Genomic DNA, 22,635 nt, shown 5'->3' with positions numbered 1-22,635 from the left:
TTTTCAATCATATCTTCCGTTATTATTACAATAAGTACTTACTTGGTACATTTAAAAAAATTCTTAACGATTTTTGAACTTTGTTAGTTTAAAATTAAATTCAATAAATAAACCAAATGTATGAAATTTAATATATCAACACATATTTATTGTTGAAAACTATAATAACTGTTACCTACTTGTGAGTTGTGTAGGTATATAGCTTTAGTGTGGCCTCCAGACGATAGAATGAAATTGGAAAATTGTATTACCTGTTCATTCTGTTAGTTCTTAATATTTACAACATTTATGTTTTTATAAAATAATAATAAAAATATAAAAACTCCAAGTTAAAAGCTTTAAGAAAATATAATGAATATTTTAATGAAAATAAATTTTATATTATAACAAAACAATTATATGGACCGACGACGACATTATTATAAACTTTTCTTACATAACTTGAATCACTTACTTTTACTTCGATACAGCCAACTGGTAAAACTGTTAATACGACAAATTTACATTAGTTTGATAAATTTTTAGCCAAGACGTATCACTATTAAATACTTTTAAGTGCCTTAACAAAAACAATATATTATTGTTTGTATACATTTAAACATTAAACACTTGATACAAGACTGATTTTTTATTTTATTATATTAATGTTTATTTTTTTGGTAAATTTTAATAAACCTAACCTAACCTCGAGCCCAAAAATGCTTACTAGTCAGGTAACAATTTCGTAGCTCTCATTTTTTTTTTTTAATCTAATTGGTTCTTGCCTATTATCATTATAAAAATGTTGATATTTAATAAATTGTATGTAAAATACAACAATTTAATTCAAAATGAACAATCTGACAAGGATCATAAAACGTGCTGCCTGTTAACTGTGAAGCAACACGGTTTTACGTCCAAAAAATAATTTGACAAGAAGAAATGTTTAAGAGTAGTCGACAATTGGCAATTTATTGTTACGAGTTTTATATTACTAATTCACTCAAGCACAACATTCAACTATAAATTATAGGTACGTAGATAAATTAAAGTTCAAATAAAAAATGTAGTTAAATCTATATATATGTATATAAAAGCCAAATACCACTCACCCACTAATTGCTATTTCTCAAAATCTACACAATGTATTAACATGAAAATTAGAAAAGTGATTTCTTGAATAATCTAAATATACAATAAGAAATAATTTTAAAAAAATATTGTGTTTAAGTGTATTAATTTATAATTAGGTATTATTCATCGCCAATATATCGATAAATTGCTATATTTATAAATAGATTATCATAATATTGATACCTAATCACTTTTTTTTCACAAATTACAATTTGATAAAAATGTATGATTAAAAAAAGCGTGAAACTATTTAGCATTCAGCAATGTTATCCATTAGGTATATTCTAAAATAATAAATATGAAAAAAATATACCCCCCGAGCGAAGCTAGGTAATTCTACTATGTAATATATATATATTATGAATTCATATGAATTATAATATATAGTGTAGTGGTAATATATTAAAATCATATATTTATAGAACTTAACGAAAACTAACGTAACATTTTAAAATTATTCATGGAATATGTATATTTGATTAATTTAAATTACTGTGGACATCAATAAATTTTAGGTTGGACATAGAAAATATTTTTTTAAATATAACGTAGTCAATAGTCAAATATAATTTATATTATTTACGGAAAAAATCATACATTTGTATAATGATATTAGTGTATCTGACTTGATTTTTATTCTTGCTATATAAGTAACCTACAATTCATAAAACCAACAAAGGACTAATAAAAACTATATAGTTATTTTGTCATGTTACTAAAGAAATACTTGGTTACATTAATTTACAATGATTTGAATTTTTGATAGATAAGGTAAAATGATGTAAACAATTTTGTTGATCTAGGAGCTCACACTTATAATGCGGAGATCCTAGTCAAAATGGCGCTTACCCAATGGAACAATTAAGAAATTCATAGGTACAACTCCTAGTCTTTTTTCATTTACATATATGCCTACAGTATATTATAAATATATTTTAATCAAGGTTCCTTCAAGACCTTCATTAAGATATATTTAAAATGATCATAATATTTTATTCGAAAATTTGATCTTTGTCACAGTTAATATATTTTCTATTTGAGAGATATATTTGTACCTAAGTGTTTGTTTACATATTCGATTTTATGTAAAAGTACTTTTCATTTTTTAAACTAGTAGTAGTATTGTTATGGGTTTTTTAAATATACATTTTTATAACGTATCATAAAACTTATAGTTTGACAAAGCTAAACATTTTTATATCAAACGAATTCCATAAGTTGTAAAATATGCATATTAAAATATTATTTAATCCAACAGTTTTGAATAATATATTATCTATTATTCATGTGAAAACTATAAACTAAATTTTTAGTTTATGAGAAAACGAGAGATTTAATTGTTCAACAATATCTTTCTGTCTTTTTTCAAGGTGTTTTTGTCACAAACACTAAATTTCTAACTATAGCATCTAGTCTATATGTACTTTGAAAATTCTAAATGTAATATTATTATACTTAAATATTGTATTATTTAAGCTTAGGCTTCTTTCAAGTGTTTTAGCACTTTTAACTAGACATGTTTTTAATTGATAGATTAAAGTATTTTATTTAATCTGAGAAGCAAACATTAATTTCCGCTTACAAGAAAATTCAATTGTGCGGAATTGGTCTCATCTGTTTACATTTTCATTTTAATACCCCCGGGTCCATTGATTTGAGCGTATTTGGACCTATATGGCTATATAAGTAAGATAATGGAAATGATAATTTTATATCATCAACCAATATAGCCAGAAAATTGTACTTATATTCGGTATAATATATTGTCCTGAATCTATATATAATTTAAACAGTCTAACATTGCAGATCTGTCACTTTCTCGGGAAACTTCAGCTGTATATAGAATTTTTTTCATTTTTATTGTATACTGTCGATGAATCATTTAATAACTATAAAAGTATGTTGAATTTAAAAAATATTTAAATATTATGGTTATGTAAGTAACCATTATGACTTTTGAGTTATGACAAATACGTTAAAATATCCGATACCTACGTATAGGTATATTTTAAAAAGGCCCCTGGACATAAATATTTTTTTTCAAACAATATTTCAATTTTACAATTTATATAAATGATAATTAATTGCGTTAGATATTGTTTTATGGATTGATTTTAGACCTTAAAATTAGATGTATGGATAGTCCCAAACTAGATCTGAACAAAAAATATTATTATATTTAAGCATTGTTCTGAATTTATTTATTATTTGTCCCTAAAAATGTTAATTTTTTTTTTTATCAATGCTGGCTAATACTTTTTCTACGAATTTCACCATAAGCTACTAAGTAATTTAAAAAATATCAAAAGATCGTACATTTATATTCAGTTCATGATTTATTAACGAACTGTGAATTTAAAAAAAAAAAAGAATTTTTAGTTAAGCTCTATGAAATGAAAATAAAATACACCTTTAAGAATTAAAATTGAAGTTAATAAATTTAATTAAATAATTAATAAATTAAAAAAAAAAATAGACTGATATTATTATAAAGTCGCATAATTATAAAATATAATGCTTGCTATAACAAAACAGGTACAATTAAATATGTCAATAAAAGAAATTGACAGAGTTGACCAACAAATTGGTGTTTATTAAAAACATAAAATATTTCATGTAAACTTTGTCATTAATCGTTTACACTCGTTAGCTATGTATATTTCTTAACATGCTTTGAACAAAGTGAAAATATTGTAATTTGTACAGTAATAATAAATAAAAGTTTCTGGAAAAACAGAAATGCATTTTTATGTATTCCAATGTTTTTATGATTTTTGCTGTTTTGCAAAAAGTAATTAAGAGAACCAGAGTTTCGGGTAACTATTACTTAGTACATTGTCAGGAGTAAATGTATTTCTAAGGAAATCTTGAATGCTACAAATAAAATATAACAATAGATTGTTTATGATTTTTGTTATTTCTTTTTCCATAATAATTTATGGAAAAATAGTTGTTTTATTAAATTACTTCTAACCGACTGGCTGAATTAAAAATACTTTAATTACACCATTTAAATTTAAACTGTTTTTTTTTTTTAGGTTTGTTTTGTTTTTTTAATTATATCATTAAAGAGTCCTAATCTTTGTACTACTAATTAGATTTTAAGCATGGTGATCAAAGTATTGGTTTTACAATTTAACTTTTTTGTCTCGGTAGTTTTCTGACGCTGTATTTTAAGATTTAAAATATAAGTTAGTAAGTAGTTTAGAAAGTTTATTTTCCCATTGTCAGGTAATTTCTTAAAGGTAGGGATAGCAACAATGACATTTGTAACAAGGGTTATTTGTTTAACAATAATATACTTATTAACTGTAATAATACTTACGAATTTGCTCATTGCGAGTAGTGTTTGCTTAACATATTTTTTTAAAGTTGAGACGTACCTATCAATGTTTGCTATTCAGATGTGTATTGAATAAAAAAAAGTATCTTTTCTATTAATAAAAGCATTTACAAGATTTTTATATGTAAATTAACTGTTATCTATGTGCCACACGAGATAGGTAACTATACTTTTCGTAGACAACATCACATTATAATATTACAATAATATTTACATTAATCGATTGTATATTATTATCAGAGGTTCACAGAAATCTCATTATGCACAAATAGTCCATCGATGAGATTATTATTATATTGATATAGTTGAGTCGGATGTCACTCTTAGACATGTCATACATTTCTGACGCAGTACGTGCACTCAATAATTTCATCGACAACAATAATTTTTAGTTAAGTAGAAAATAATGTTTTTAATAACTTTCAGCTATTATATCTGTATAATGTTACATAATAATATTAAATAATATATTTAATAGACAAAACCTATTAAATACATTGATAAAAGTATAGCAGCATTAGCCATTAAGTAGTATATTTAACTACATAAAAGTGTTTTTAATTACTAAATTTATAAAATATAAGTTTTAAAATAAATCAAATATTACCTAACACAAAATACAAACTAGGTATTTATATTAAATAGAAAAAATATAATGAATTGTAATAGAAGTCTATATTGTAAAAGTTTACGGTTTTATTAAGATCGTTTAAAAAAAGTAGTTTATAAAATCATATAACTAAATATAATAATAATAATAATAATAAATTATTGAAAACATGTATCATCAATTATTAATAAATTATAAAAAAATTAATAAAAAAATAAATGTTTAATTATATAATATGTGTGACAGTTTCAATGTTTAACATAAATTTAAGTTATTAAAATATTGTTCCATTTTTTGTTATAATATATTATATTAAAAAAAAAGAATATGTTGTTTTTTTATATATAAAATATTGTAATCTATTGTTTTTTAAAAATGAATATCAGCTTAAAGTATTTTTTACAAACGTCATGTCTGTATATAATACACATTATAGTTGGGTAGGTGTTGTTCAAAAGGAACATATTACAGTTTTGAATTAGAACAATGATAATCTATGAGAATAAATACCATACATTGAGAAAATAATACCGGTTTTTGTCCGATGTATTATACTATTATGCATTAATACTGTTGGTTTTAAGACCCCAGTGCTTTAAATTTTTTTTTTTTGAATATTTTATAAAACTATATTTTCCAATTGTGATAAATTAACTACTCAATGATAATTTAATTAGTTCTTCAATAACTAAATTATTGCATTCTATGTATTTGGTTAATTTTTTATGTATTATATCTTTGCTCTTTGATTTCTTGTTAGTAGTCTTATTAGAAATCGCTTTTCGATTGATTATCACGTATTACCCATTTCCAATTAAACTGTATTTCGGAATGTTTTTAATTGTATTATGCATACGCACAAAATATAATTGTGAACTCAGAACGTGTACTCAAATTCTGGTATAAATACGCGTGTTATATAAATATAATGTATATATTTTGTTAAATTTATCAATATTATAATATTATTTACTCAATGACTTTGCAATTATTAATTTGTTTACAAATTTATTTCATATTAACGTATGAATTTCGAGGTAATTTATTTATTGAATTCAGTTGAGTGTGACTTCCATCATAAATTAATTTTCCAAAATAATGTTTATTCTCCGTATAAACAAACTACTCCCCCTTTGTCGTGCTAAATCTGGTGAGTATAAATCATTAGAACTGTGTCGTCATAATCTCGAGGGGTGGGACTGTAGGCTATATACATATTTATGGGGTATACCTACATGTCTAACAACTCTTAGGTTAGCTTAAGGAAAATAAAATATAAATATATAATTTTAATTATCAATAACTATACAACATAAAGTTATATCAGATATCATATTTTATATGTATAATAATTGCAGACATAACAAAAATATTAAGGTGTGATAATTCTACTAACTGATGAATTATGAACCATATTCTTGTTAAAATTATTTCAACTATTTTTGAATATAAACTAAAATGAATTTGCTTCAACTGTCTTAATTTCTTTAACAGGTTTCACGATGTATACAACATGTGTCATATGGCTCGCATTTGTTCCACTATACTTTGGAATTGGCAACCATACTCCACTAAGGATAACAACTATGTCAGTAACCATTAGCCTATCCGCCAGTGTAACTATAGTTTGCCTGTTCTCTCCAAAGGTACGTACTATACAGTGTTATTAAATTACGTGCATATAGAGATAAACATGATCATATCATAATGTGATCTGCAGTAGAATTAGTGTGTAATTAACTTTATTGTGGGCAAAGCGTATTGTTAGTAAATGTTCAATTTACCCTTTGAATTTGGTAAATTTGAAATAAAATAATGTGAAAATTATTTTTTTTATTACAATATGCGGTCTGTTGTAACGAGGTCAGTTCAAACAAGACCGAATAATGTGATACATTAATAAATTAAATTACTAATGTATGTTATTATCATAATATTATGTATATTTAATAAAGCATAACTTCAATTCCAAATGCTCAAATAACAACCCCTATAGAAACAAGAAAAAAGTGCTCAATATATAGCTATATTTAATAACAACATTAAAATTATATTTATTATAATTTATATTCCTAATAATGAGTTAATTTTTAATATTTATATGATTACAACTTATAACAATAGTTTATTAGTGTCGACGAATTTTCAATAAATTAAATTAAAATAATTAAAATTACGTTGTATTATGGTACAATATTATTAACTGAGATTTATATGTTAAGGTATAACTGAATTATTTATATGACTAACTTAGTTATTGTAATACTACAAATAATTAAAACTTCTTTGAAGTGTAATAAAATACGAGCCTATAATATAAAATTCATAGCAACAGATTTACATAATATAATAACAATGACATAATCAGTTTAACCATATTAATTTATCAATGATTCACATTTCCCATTGAAATCTGACAGTAAAACAATACGATAAAATATACGTGTAGCCCATACAACCGACTGTATTATTATAATGTACCTATATATTATTTATGTTTGAATAAATTAAATAATTCTACTGCTCTCTAATTATTAATTATACAAACATAATATTATATAATTTTATGAGCACATTGTCTGATTGATATTCTTAATTTGCATATAATTTCATAATAGATTTGGAAACCGATAGCAATATTGTGTATGATGGCAGTATAATTAATGATGTATAAATAATTTATTTAGAAAATATTTTACCTTTTGAACGTTAAAAAATATTGTAAAATCTTAAAAATTAAAATATTTTCCAGAAACTTGAAGATTTACCTAGTTTCAAAAACTTATATTGTAGTTTTAAAAATAAATTATATAATATCACAAATGCCTTCCCCTTAGTTTTCTTTGTTCAATGAAGATGAAACAATAAATTAATAATTTAAGTTTTGAATAGAAGTTAAACTACTTATCATTTTTAATTAATCAGTTTTTGAGATAAATACTACTATATTATAGCTTTCAGAAAAACTTGTTCATACTCTAGGTGACTATTTTAGACTACACATAGAACTATTATTCACATTGTTCTAGTTGTATATAATTTTGTGTCACCCGGAACGAAACGTGCGTCAAAGTATGATGCCAAATATGAAGTTAACGGGCACTAAAACATTTACAACATCGAATACGAATGCATTTTGTAACAATTCAACAAGACGGCGCAGCTCATTAACTTATAAAGGTAATAAGATATTATATTAATTATAAAAATTAAAATTTGAAACTATAAAATGTTATAAATATGTAATTTTTATTATAAATACCTATATAAAATATCCACAAAGGTCATAAATCAGTTAAATCTGATAGTGTCAAGTAATAAATGAGTAAAATTCTATATAGATACCAAGTAATTCTAATATTATTATTTATAGCTTCTTCTCACCACTATCTAGATGTGTTTAATTAATAATTAATTATTTCATAGTACGTGTTTTATTTCAAATTATTTATAGTGCAGCGTTAAATATCCGCACAAATTGGTGTTGAAGGGCAAGTCCATATCCGGAATTTTTTTTCGGAATAAGGAGGGGGGATTCCAATTCTGTATAGTGTACGAGTATCTATATTGAATATTTACTGAATTTAGGCTTTGATATATGATTACTAATAAGACTAAACTAGATTTAATCATTTAAACGTGTTTATCACAGCATAATGGACGGTAGAATATTATTATAATATTTTGAATTTACACAATCATAATGCTGTTATTGTTAATAATTGTTACTGACCGTCGAGGCGTCAATCGGCATCAATAGCGATCGTTTTCGAACAATAACAATCCATTAATATTATTAACACTATTATAATATTTGCGTATGATATTAAGATAAAAAACAGTAAATAGCACAGATATAGATAACAATATATCTGTGATCTATAGTAAATTTAATAAATTAGAGTTTTAGCCATTTATGACTGAAAAATAAATAGTTATTTTAAATATTTATAAACTTTTGGAAATTCGGAAATTTTGATGAGCGGGGTCCAGACCTCTTGGATACCCCCTCAGATGAACCATCCCCGCGAGGTGCGAATAATTAAACAATAATTAAAAATATATAATAAACGTGAATTTAAATATTTTATGTAATCATACTAAAACTTATGTACCTATTGTATGACATGAAAGTATAATATGATAAAAATAATTTATTTGTATTGTTAAAAATATGTAATATAATAATGAATTAAATTTAAAATTTAAAAATATAAAATAAATATACATTTTTTTTTAAAAAAAAATCGTAGTATAGATAATTTATGGGTTGGATAATCGACGCTCCACTGTATTGATATTTATAAATTTATAGTATAATTGTATTTAAAATTTTAGAATTTATAAATCATAAACTGCACTTCTATGTCCAATTGTTCAATTTTTTTTTTGTGACACACGTATTATAATATTTCATTAAACGTTAGACAAGTGCATAAATAGAAATATAAACGAACAAACTACATTTTATTTTACATTAGGTACTTAAATTTTTAAAAAAATTTTAAATAAACTATTTAACTATAATAATAATACCTCTAATATTATATTATTCAAAACAAATAATGAGTTATGAAATTTTTAGTTGGTACAATTCGATCCATGTACTTATTAAACATTTATCGCATTGTTTATTGTTCATCACTATGTGAAATAGTTTGAATAATGTAACTGCAAACAGTGAGTGGTCGATTGCAAATGAGTTGGTCAGTACGAAATACGATTGGTTACAGCGGTGCGGCCAACCCGTAACCGCGCTTAGAGGACGGGAAGCAAATGCATTATACCTGATGAGATTACCTATTCAGACCATTTGAAACAGCATCCATTCATTCATATCGTTTCACATCGGTCGGTTTTTGCGTAACTGAACGTTAATAGTATATACCACTCGATCGAATATAATATTATATCGTTGGCTGAGGGGATACACGAATATTGAAAATAAAAAGTAGACGAATTAGTTTTAAAATATTATATCGGTGAAATATAAACGTGGTCGGATGCGATTATACGACATATATAGCGTACGTCCAATAAGGACCAAAGTAATCGCTGTAAAAAAATGTTTACTCTGGTATACTTATTACAGTTAAGCTACCATAAAATATCCTTAATGTCTGTAAACTTTAAATTAGTTTCCATGATTTAAACTAGTTTATATAAAGACAGTTTGAAATTTGTATCCCTTGACAAAAAATAAATAAATATACAATTTAATATGAAACACAATATTATGTGGTTTTATAACGTAACCATTAAACGTATTCTTTTTCACACTCGGATAATAATAATACTATTTTACTTACTTATTTGTTGTTATAATTATATAGCTAGAATGATATTATATAATCATGAATTTAATAGCATAATCAAATAACTAACAAAGTAATGACTTATATTTTAAATTACATAAATTATCTACAAGTTAAATATTTAAGTACGAATTTCGCTAAACATTAAAACATCGCAAAAGCTTGTGATAATATTCTTCACTCGTAGCATGAAAACGCATAATATTATATTGTTTCAAGAATTGATTTTTTTCCAACTATAAACTTCATTTTAAAATGTACCTATGTCTATAAATAGTTTCATCCAACTAAAGTATTCACTTTCTACCCGTGTATTTTATTTTAACATAATGTATTGTTATTTTATAAAAACGGCATTTTTCCACATCAAACACACATATTGTATATAAACTTCGAAAAAAAAATACAACAAAAAAATTTCTGACGCAATATTCTTGCATTTGATAAATATTACAAACGATACAATCTATATAACCCCTCACCATGAGACTACTACTAAAGTGACGGTGAAATAGTAGTGCCGGAAGGGGAATTAAGACCGAGCCTAACGTACAGGTAATAACTCAATCGTTTCAAATGACTTAATGTTTTTAAATGGAAATATTGTGTACATAACACGTACATATTTTACGTATATGCGTATTTTGTTGTCGTAAACTTTAGTTGGCGTGACAAATTTGATATGCCTTTATTTAATTAAAGCTTAACAAATTATTTATATCATACAAGGTAATATGTTCATCTGGTGAACGAAAATGTATGAAACGCTTACTGTATCGGTGCATTGTTCAACCGTGTTATAGTTTTTTTTATGGTTATTTATTAATTAGTAAACAGAATGAAACTGTTAAACAATTATAGTATCACCGACTTTGGCCAAACGCCACTTGAATTACTCACTAAAACCATTTAAATATATTTTATCAGTCTAGCGTGCTGCGTGCTTGCCACTCAGCATTATTCGGGTAGTAATTTTCAATTTTTTTTTGTACTAATGCACAATGGAACGGTGGTTTTTCAACTTGATATTATTGGAAAAACAATAAAAGCGTGCGTAAAAAGAACATTGAAAAAAACACTTACCGATTAACAATCTTATATATATATTATTTTTTTTATCACTATCAACACTTGGGTATCAAATAACATTTAGGCAATATTATTACGATTTATGAGTTAATTAAAATTTGGTGGTATTGGCGTTTTGAACAGTGTTATTAATTGCGTTAAACGTCAACATAAACAGCCTTGAATCTTGGTTAAATAATGGCCCAAATACGTATTCAGTGTCAATTTGAAAAACATGTACCTATAGATATTGTGCAATCCGGTGTGCATCACCATATAGTTTAAGTATATAGCTATGCACTTTGCTGCATATCCGGTGTCTGTATTTATCAACATACGGTCAGTATTATATTTCTCAAATACAAATTCAATAATTTAACAAATCCTACGTGAGTCAGTTATTTAAATACTTCTCGAACTGTTAAGTCAAATTTGACGATACATAGTAAATTTACAATATAAATATTATTAAGTAAATATTGTACATAATTTTAAATTATTATTAACTATAACAAATATAAATATTATAATATTATACCTCTATAATTTTATAATGATATTATGTACAATAGTAACGGCGATATGATAAACTTTTATTGCCTTCAACTAGTATTAAAACTTTATTATTCCACTATAAGATCTTTATCCTTGTGGGTGATTATTGCAATACTTCAAGTTACACATATTATATCAATATAATGCTTACTGTATAATGTTATAATGTAAAAAAGATTTAAAATATATGTTATTTATAAAAATTTTAATAATTATAAACTTTAAAGTATAAACTAAATTCTTTTTCTTTTCTTTTTTTATGAATATATGTCTGAAGTTCGACAGAGAGAATATCTTTCTTTACTAGATTTAGGTTTTGCATTACATAACTTAATACAATATTACTTAATTAATTACAAATTAGTCATTTTTGTTAAAATAAATTCTGAATTATTTTAATTCAAAATTATAATTAATGATTTACTTATATTTTTGCTAGTTTATCGAAACTATAATTACTAATTTAATAATCAAAAGATTTGTATCTTTTTGAATTTATGAAAGTATGGTTGTGTAAAAAGTATCAACTTATATGTTCGATAACTAATAAGTATTATGTAATACAATTTATCTAGAATAAGATTATTATGATATACCAATTATAATGTATTGTCCATAGCCCATGTCATATAAATATAGTAGGTAACTCAACTTTGCAATTTTTAAATGTATTAAAATGTTAGATAATAGGTAATTGTAATTATTGGCAAAAAATAAAATAATAATTTCTTGAATTTGAAGTATTTTCTACTCTAACTTTTGTTTTTTTAGAACACTAATCAAAAGCAATCGTAACTTTACACTAAATATGATCTTCTATAAAAATAAATAAAAAAAAAAAAATTAGGAAGATTACAAGAGTATTTAGGTATTGGTCTCTTTTTATTTTCAAACAAGGTTGATATTCATTTTGCTGTTAGATCAAGAAAACTCGAAATCAATTTTGCCCATTACTAGATCGGACCACTACACTCCACCACCAAAACAAGTGTAAAGAGGTTGCAACTTATTAATAACTATATTTAATAAATACAATTTTCAGCTCCATCAAAAGAAATAAATACTGTACAAGTTTAAATAAATAATTATTCATTTATAAACTTAATATCGAATTAAAATGTTTATAAAATATCACAAAAGTCATAATTAACCCACTTAATTCTCAACTAAAGTAATAAAATAAATTATATACACTTGTTTTATCTTAGAATTGTATACCTACTTACACACTTAAATAAATATTATATCTTGATATATTTTATACTATAATATTACATGTATTAATAAATTATAAAATACCAAAAGAACATTGTTGTGTAGCCAAATTGCCTACCCAAAACGCCGAGAGATCATTATTTGTATAATTATAATACAAGTATTATTAAAATTTATTATAAAAGTATACGTGCACTATATATTATGTTAAATGTAAAGGGGTAGATATAAAGGAAAAATAAGAGCAGTCATCCACTCCCCATTAGGCCTAAGCTGGTTTTATTTTTAAATTTAGCAGTTATACTTTTGCAATAACTTTTATAAAATATAAGTAAATGTCAATGACGATTCATCATCAAAGAATTAAATTAAATTGAATATGAGTTTAGAAATAATTTAAATTGTTTTCATATTCAATAATGATAATATAAAGAATTGCATATTATAGATATGATAATGATATCGACTATTTATTAGACTACGATTCAGACTCTTACATTTTTAGATATTACATTGGATTTGGATGTAAAATAAAACTAGCCAAATTTTTAATCTCAATCCGCTCTTCTTTTGATGAGTGATAATACCCATCTCTGTCGATTTATTACAACATATGACAGTTTACAATCCATGAAAGCAATAAAACATATTTTCATGATGACATATTTTACTCAATGTATGAAATTGTATTTATCGGTAAATCAAATTAAATGTAATGAGTAATAACAATTATTTTATATTGTATATTTGTTTATATAATCGATTCTATAATATATATGCACAGATTATATATTGATACATATTAGAAATTTTTTTAATAAGCCATACAAAATAAAGTTTAAATATTTAATTTATTATATAGAATATAGATTATAAATTATTTATTTAGTATTTTTTATAAAACCACTAGAACATTTATGGAAATAAAAAAGATTTATTTATTAATAATAATACAATTATGTGATTACGATTACGACGTATAGAGGTTACGTTATTGATTGAATTTAAATTTAATTTTTTGTATACACTTATATCTTAAATAGTATTGAATATTATTTTATATCAAATAATATTATTTTTAATATTAAAAACCATACTAAGCACATACCACAATTATATTCAATCATTGTATCTACTTTTTAATCGTTTTAAAAACTAAAAATAAGATGATTATCATCATTATAATTAAAATATAATTTTTGGTTTTACTAATAGACATAGTTTCCTAATGCAATTTACATTTATTTGGTTAACAATACATTTTACTTTTTAATATTTCATTGTGTGTGTGGACTTGTTTTAGAAGAATAGTTAAAATATTAAAAACGTATGATAAAATATATCGTATACAATTATGAAATCAATATCTAATCATGATTGATTTATTATCTAAAAAAAAAATCTGCTATAAAAAGCTTTGATTGTTCGATTATGTGATTTGATTCTTAAAAAGATATATCAACGTTGTTCACTCGGCTAAAAAAAAATTCCATTACTCCTTGACTACAGCATACATATCGGTGGATGTGGACGTAAGATACTTTGTGTACTGATAACGCCAAACATATTAGTAGCCTACGCAGGTGACAAGGAACCATTTGGTCCATAGCGCCAATGCAATAATTTCCATGTCAACATTGAAAGCGATAACGCAGCAACCGAGTGGAAAACCACTTCGCGTAAAAGTTTTTCCCGCGTGAGTGGTGCAACAGAGGCGACCCAATTACGTTAAACCTAATTCCCGGGGCAACCGGGAATGGAATGAATTGTAAGGGACAAGTAAGGGGCGCTCACCGAAAACGCGCGACCCAAACGGCTTGTTGTACAGTAATAAAATGGGTTAAATAAAGGGAAAAAAGCAACGGATGTGTTCATTGTCTCATAAATAACCACAGATGTAATAAATTATTGAAAAAAAAACAAAACATTGAATTGATGGAATTGAAACGATTTAAATCGCTAAATACGGAACTTGTGAGTGGTTTTTTATACTCAAATACGTGTAATAATTATGCAATGTCTGGACTCAATAAAAGTTTCACTTATAGTAAATCAATTTTTAAATTTTTAAATATATACCCCCTTAACTACATTAAATATTAAAAGTTCTATGTGATAGGCGATAGCTAGGTTTATATTTTAACTTGTATAAAATAAATAATATGATGTAAACAATCATTTGAAAAGAAAACACATGTTTCAGTTCCAAATTGTGTAATTTATATTATTAATAAGGCAAAAAGATAAAATATTTTAAAAACTTACCTTTTTAGATAAAACATGTTCAGTGTACATAAAAATGAAATGTATAATATATTATAACACATTAAAGTTAATAGGTCAAGTTTTTTTTTGTTGAGAAAAAAAGCTGAAATAAATTTAACTATATTATTTATCTTGTTAATCTTTTATCTTTATGGCACAATTATTAGCGTGTAGGAATACATTTTCAAATTTTTGTCATATTGTGTTTAAAAATATCAAATAATCTTAAAACAATTAAGTTAAAATTTATTTAAAATTTAAATTACTTAATTCTTGGATGGTTATTATTTTTAATAAGTATTATAAATATGTATATATTTTTTAAGCATTCTAAATGATATTTAATAATTACCTACCTATATTATCAATAAATTTATAATAACGTTCACTGTTATTCATGAGAAATATTTGATTGTGTTTAATATATTCCAAAAATACAGAATACATATAGGGATAGCAATATGGTCAATTTGAATATATGAATATTTAACTAGGAAAGTTTACTTTAAAATCCATAAATACAAATAATATAATATATAACTATTAATCATTCCAAGAAGATGATGTAAATTTCTAAAAACTGTAGTGTATTGTCTACCGATATACAATGAACATGTCCAGTAAACATGTTATGTATATAAAAAAAATATCTTATATTACAAAAATATATTTTTGGATAATTTCATTTTTTATTTGATAAAAAAAAAATATGTCTGCTTCACAATGTTACCTACATTATATAGAATATAAATAAAACATTTTTAAATATTATTTTAGACAGAATTCCATTTTGAAGTGACATATCATGTTACGCTCACCTTTATTTATACGAGAATTGCATGTTATTACAATAAATCCCAAAGTTAAGATAAATTGTTGGATTTAAATAACGAATCTGAGCTTTGTCCCGTTGTGTTTTTATTATGACGTTTTCAAATCGTGAGTGTTTATAAAATGAAATCATGAGTTAACATTTTCAAAAATATTTAAACACACTAAAATTAGTATACATCGTATGAGTAAGAATAACTATGTATACTAAAAATTAAATGTATTAAATACAATTTGTGGTTCTATCAAAATAAAAATGCTTTATAACTTTTTATGACACATAGGAATAACATGTTCGATTTATCTTGCTGAAAAAAAATTAAATATTCGATGTAGAGCTTCAGAGTAATCTTCAAATTTTTGAAAATGAATCGCATCTGAAAAAAATATTTAGGTAAATATAATATGATGTACCTATCCCTCGAATTATAATATGTTTTAAATTAAATCTAAGTTGATCAAAATTCAATAATTTATTTGAAGTATTCTTTTTTTAATTGGCTTATATTATAATATTTGATGAAAAGTATTAAAACTAAAAAACTACAGTACCTATCTAAAGTATTTAAGATAAACAATACGCTCACCAAATTATTTGTTACACTAATAGAATATAAAAGTGCTTATTATCAAAAATGTTAACGAAAATTGCAATATGTAAAAAAAATAATAATTTTATATTTTAATATTTATTTATCTATTAGTGAATAATATATGTTTAAATAACTATTATAATGTATCATTGTATTTATCATAGATTTCACCCAACACACTTGATTAAAATTTGTTTTTACATTATTAGAAGTCATCAATAAGTATTGCAAAATTAAAATTTGAATTGCACAATTTACCATAATTATCAAAAAATATTATTTTTTGAAGCACGTACATACTTATGTAAAACATGTTAGTATAAACATACACATTACATAGAGGTACTACAGAAATTACTAAAAAGATTTATTATAATATTTACGTTTAATATAAGTACGTTAGTAGTCATTGTAAACATAATATATTATGGAAGTTAAAATAAAGTGTACCCAACATATCCGACAAGCTAAGTGACGTTCAACAATCACCTCACACGATGTTAATATTTTTATATAACACATTACCTCAATCACAAACTTCGAAAACATTACTAGTTGCGCGTGCGTATTTAAAACAATGCTATGCCAGATTTTAAAACAAAAAAAGTGATTTCTATAATCTAAGCTCTAAAGGAATATTGAGGACTGAGGGATTTGGCATCACTATAATTAGAATGGTACCAATTTATCATCTCCTTAAAAATATAATACCAGAATCACTACTAAATTGTAGACTAATATTTTTCCACGTAGCTCAAGCACCAAAGTGAATTCCATTAAAACTATTGACTTTGGCCGAAGAACCAGAAATAATTGCATTTTAGGGTTGGAGGGAGTGAGTTAATTTCTGCTATCAACGTACAACTTTGATTTTGATGTGTGTAAGATATTCAATTTGAATAATGACGTTACTTGTTCAAAAGTTTTAAGTCGATGTGAAACTGTAGCAACGACGATTCGACAGCCTGGGTATATGATGTTATAAATCTGTGTAATTTTGTGACCTTTGTCAACTATACTCGATGTGATATCATATTGACTGGAAGAGTGACAGTAAATTCTAATTTCTGAGTACTATGTTATGTGTACTAACGTAATACGATAGAGAGAAACTATAATGATATTCAAAGCTTATTAAAATGCTCGTTTCTTAATATATATAATGATCCTATTATAATAATTTACACAAATTTTCACTTCGATAAAAAATAATTTAATATTGAATGTAAAATAGTTTGGTTTTATCGACAATACCTAGTATTATATGTTTGAAACTGAAAATGTTCTCAATATTTCTATATGCTATTTATTTTAAATTTAAATAATATAAAAGGCGTATTTGAATGAAATTTGATTTTTATCTCGACCCAGTAGATGCTATGGATTCAGTAATTTTGGAAATGTATTTTTCAATGGTTAAGGAGGCGTAACAGTTTTATGGGACAAACAGTAAAATATATTTTTTAACTTGACTAGTTTGTAATAGTTTATGCACCTACTTTTTAACAATTTAGGTTTTATGCAAAACTACGATTATAAAATATGTGTTAGTTTTACAGTAACGTCCATTTTAAAAAACTTACCACTTTTTTAAACAATAAAAACATAAAATTCAATCTTTGACGTTAAAACGTATGGTTTCTACTTTTTAGTACCCAATCGGATTTAGTTTGTACCAAAGTAATTTCCCAAACTGTAAAAAATATTAAGAATATAATACAAGATAGATAGGTACATAATCATTTATTCTAAGAGCCATTTAAAAAATATAAATAAACATGAATATTATTTTTTATAAATGTTCAAAGTTCAAATTTTTACAAAAGTCGTGAACACCTCAAAAACAAAACTATATTATTTTGTACGTTATTTCCGTATACTTTTTATCAATATAATGTATAATAATATTATGAAACTAGCTGATCCCGCGTGGCGTTGCCCGTGACATAATAATATCATTAGATTAACTCTGTCTTAAAATTATATACAATTATAATGATTATTACAGAGTATGTATACTAAATAAAGTTTAAAAAAAAAACCCATCTAAAAAAATTATTTTTCATTTTTAACCTTTTTTATACCGTTTAATCATTTAAGGGCCCTTAGGGCATTCATTTGGGAAAATACTTCCTTAGTGGATGTTTACATCATAAAACAAAACTACTAACCAAATTATTAATTTATTATATAGAGATAAATGTAGTATTTTCATTTCAATTTAACGACATTTGTATCATGACATCGCAACACTTTTAATGGTTAAATTTTGGGAAATACTTTCTTAAAAAGTCAATATGTCATGAAACAAAACTACTGACCAAGTTTCATAGTCATTAAATGACTTACAATGATAAAAATAAACTATAAAACATCCATAGAGCAGAGACTAACACACCTAGGGTTGATACTCCAGAAATTCCCAGAGGGTTACGCTGACGTAAATTTATATTCCAACGAATATTGTTTTGTCATTTTTTTTCTAATTATTTTAGATAGGTATAAATTATATTTTTAATTTAAAATTTAAAAACAATTTTTTCTATTACAGAGTAACTGCGTATATGCTTAATTAATATTAAAATACTGTAATATTGACGTTAATACAATAATTTCACAAATACATTATACACGACATGTTTTTTTATAGACATTTCTAACTCAAATTTTTTCGAGATTTGTCAGGTAATTAAATTAAAAATAACTATTTAAGTTATATTTATTTAATTCAAAAAATATAATTTATTAGGACTTGAAACTATTCACCAGACCACACATTGTCATTTACTTTGAAGTTATCAAAACATTTAAATTAATTTAAAGCTATTTATACTACAAACCTATTTACTCCACTATATAGTACGTCAATATTTGCTTATAAATTAATAACAATACCTTCTATTAATAAATGTTCGTATTATCAAAGATACACCGAGGTATGTTTGCAATAACTTTCTACACAATGACTTGAGGTTGTGATATCGTACGCGCGATTACCCAAAATAAGTGTTCTACCAGTAATCTCTAAATTTAAAAAAGTAGAATTTTACCTATATACTTTTACCCAATTGATAAACATGTACAATACATTTAAGACTATTCTATACAGGCGTAGAGGGGGACAAGGGGCCATGCCCCCCCCCACCGTAGACTCTGGTATTCTATATTATCGTTTGATGATAAAATGCATTGTTTGCTGATAGCATTTTTAGCAAAATTGTATTCAAGGTCCCCTTCCCCTATAAAATATGTTCTGAATATGCGCCTGATCTTATAGGTATACAATTTATAAGCAATTAATGCGATAAGATAAAATGAAATAAGAATTACGTGTAGTATAAAAAACTGAGAATCCATGGAGAATTTTATTTAGTTATCATTTCAACGTACCATCGTAGTAGGTACATATTTTAATATTTTACGAGTTACTTATTTACGGGATTTTATTTTTTAAATAATAATAATAAATTTAAACTTAGGATATTTTTATTAAAATATTATTTTTGATAAAGAAACATGTATGAATTATTCAAAAAGCAAACAGTTTTTACCTTAAAATGAAGATAACGTACAGGAGCTCATACACAATCTATGGAGGGTCTTTGGCATATCGTAAAAATAAAATATGACATAAAAGTAAATGGAGCTTCACCTTTACTTGAAAGGCAGTTAATAGAAGAGTGTTGACGATCAATACATCCATCCTTAGATATTATATTCGACGAACTACCACGAATACGACATTTTCAGTTTAAACAAAAATAGTAACGAAGTAAGTAGTAAACTACTTAGTATTATTATAAAAGTGTTGTATAAGAATTATATTATAGAGGTTTTAAAAATAAAAGGGACATATCATAAAATATTTGAATATACTTGTGTAATCGTTTTATAATAAATAATATCATAATTCGATATTATTTTTGGTAGATCACGCACGACATCATTATTCATTGCATGACTTAAAAATACAAACACTTCCTGAACTATCCTATTAATGTTATTGAAAACTATACATAGCCACAACAAATCACCAAAATCAATTAATTTGCAAAAACTACCTAATCCAAGGGTTCTCAATCGGCATTATATTAATGTTGCCTACACAATTATGAAGTACCAACCCTTGATAACTAGTTACTATTTTGTACCAGATCAAATTCCTCGATTATTTTTTCTATTTTTGTCAATTTTAATAATTAGAATACTTGTACTTTTTACTGTGATAAACATATTGAAAACTTTAGACCATACAAAATATCTTAAAAATAATAAAGTTCCCTATGTATCAAAAACAGACTATCTAGTGTTTAAATTAACATACATATGATTTTATAATATCAAAAAGTGTTTAAACGAATGATGGCCGACACAGTGGTTGAAACTAGAGGCAAAGTTAAATTAAACACAATATTGGCCCTTGTAGAGTAATATAATATGTTATGTAGCAAATTTAATTTAAACATTAAATAATAAAAACTTAAATCCACTTTGTAAATAATATAAGATTTAATTGACATTTGTCATTGTAATTTTCTTCCGACACTCAATTTTTAATTATTATCATCAAAATTTATTTTATGTACATATTATACTCAATTAAATTTTATAAATCGGAACTTGCATCCTAAACAACTACATGCGATTTTTAATTCAATAAAATAAATTGAATCGAATTTTATTTAAGTATTCTCGTATTTGTGTTTATATATATTCTAATTTATTTCTTGTTAAAAATAAAACAAGGATGCGGATAAATATTTGACTTGACTTAAATTAAATAATATTTAGTTAACAATTTTCTCATTTCCATTTTACCAAATACCTACTTGTAAATTTTTGCTAACAATTAAACTAGGAATATATGTATGAAATCGTAAAACAATTCATGAATACTATGCGCATTGTTTTTACAATTAATACTCCAACTATTATTGTAGTACAATTAAACAATATGTCTTAACACAATAGAATTAATATAATGACATTCTGCTGCCATACACTAGTTGTAGAGACTAAAACCTAATGTGATGTTTTTGAGTTATATACATTTTATATGTCTACAAAAGTAATTAGTATTGATAAAAAGTAAGAAATAACGTTATTGATAGTGTAATATAATTATTGTAAATAGTTACGCCATTTAAATAAAAAATATGACTCTTCAATAATATAGAGCTAATCTAGATTTGCCCTTATTTTATAAAACAAACTTAAAAAAAGTAAAAACAAATATTTAAAAACATTTTATTGAGTTAGTTGAAAAGGAAAATAATGTCGATAATAATTTACATTGATAAAATATATAGGTACTATTATATAATTTGAAAAAATTAGTGACTTTACATAATAGCTATTATATGCAATATTCATAGTATAATTTATTAATGCATGTATAATTTATATATAGGGCTCAGATTATTTTAAAACATAATAAGCAATTAAAGAAGCACGCGATCGTTTTAAAAAGTAAAAAGGAAGCATATTTATTTTTAAAATAAGCATGACTAAAAATTAACATGAACTAGTTATTAAAATGAATAAAAAAAAGAATTAACTACCATGTATTTCCCTAGATTTGTAGTGAAACTGACTTTATTGTCCGACAGAATATTTTTATACATACGAACTCTCTACATCCACTGAAGTAATCGGTTCATACTCCATACAAGATTTTTCAAATTATAACACTAAATCTTAAATTTTGAAATGATTGATATTGATGTT

At 24.5% G+C, this 22,635-nt stretch overlaps 1 protein-coding gene across 2 annotated transcripts in view; it reads left to right on the top strand.

Annotated features, from left to right (window-relative positions):
- Positions 1 to 22,635, top strand: part of LOC114122942 (metabotropic glutamate receptor 2) — a 175,792-nt gene that overhangs the window by 130,247 nt on the left and 22,910 nt on the right. For both annotated transcript variants that reach the window (XR_007603874.1, XM_050200126.1), the window contains exons 12-13: positions 6,561 to 6,712; positions 8,096 to 8,246. Coding sequence is in view for 1 of the 2 variants with exons in the window: in XM_050200126.1 (XP_050056083.1) it covers positions 6,561 to 6,712; positions 8,096 to 8,246 (303 nt within the window). In the remaining variant the exon portion in view is untranslated. The remainder of the gene's footprint in view (positions 1 to 6,560; positions 6,713 to 8,095; positions 8,247 to 22,635) is intronic.

This window comes from Aphis gossypii, chromosome 2, assembly GCF_020184175.1.
Source record: "Aphis gossypii isolate Hap1 chromosome 2, ASM2018417v2, whole genome shotgun sequence".
In the NCBI taxonomy this organism is placed as follows: domain Eukaryota; kingdom Metazoa; phylum Arthropoda; class Insecta; order Hemiptera; family Aphididae; genus Aphis; species Aphis gossypii.
The sequence above is the reverse complement of the archived record's forward strand: the minus strand, read 5'-3'. Positions and strand labels throughout refer to the sequence as shown.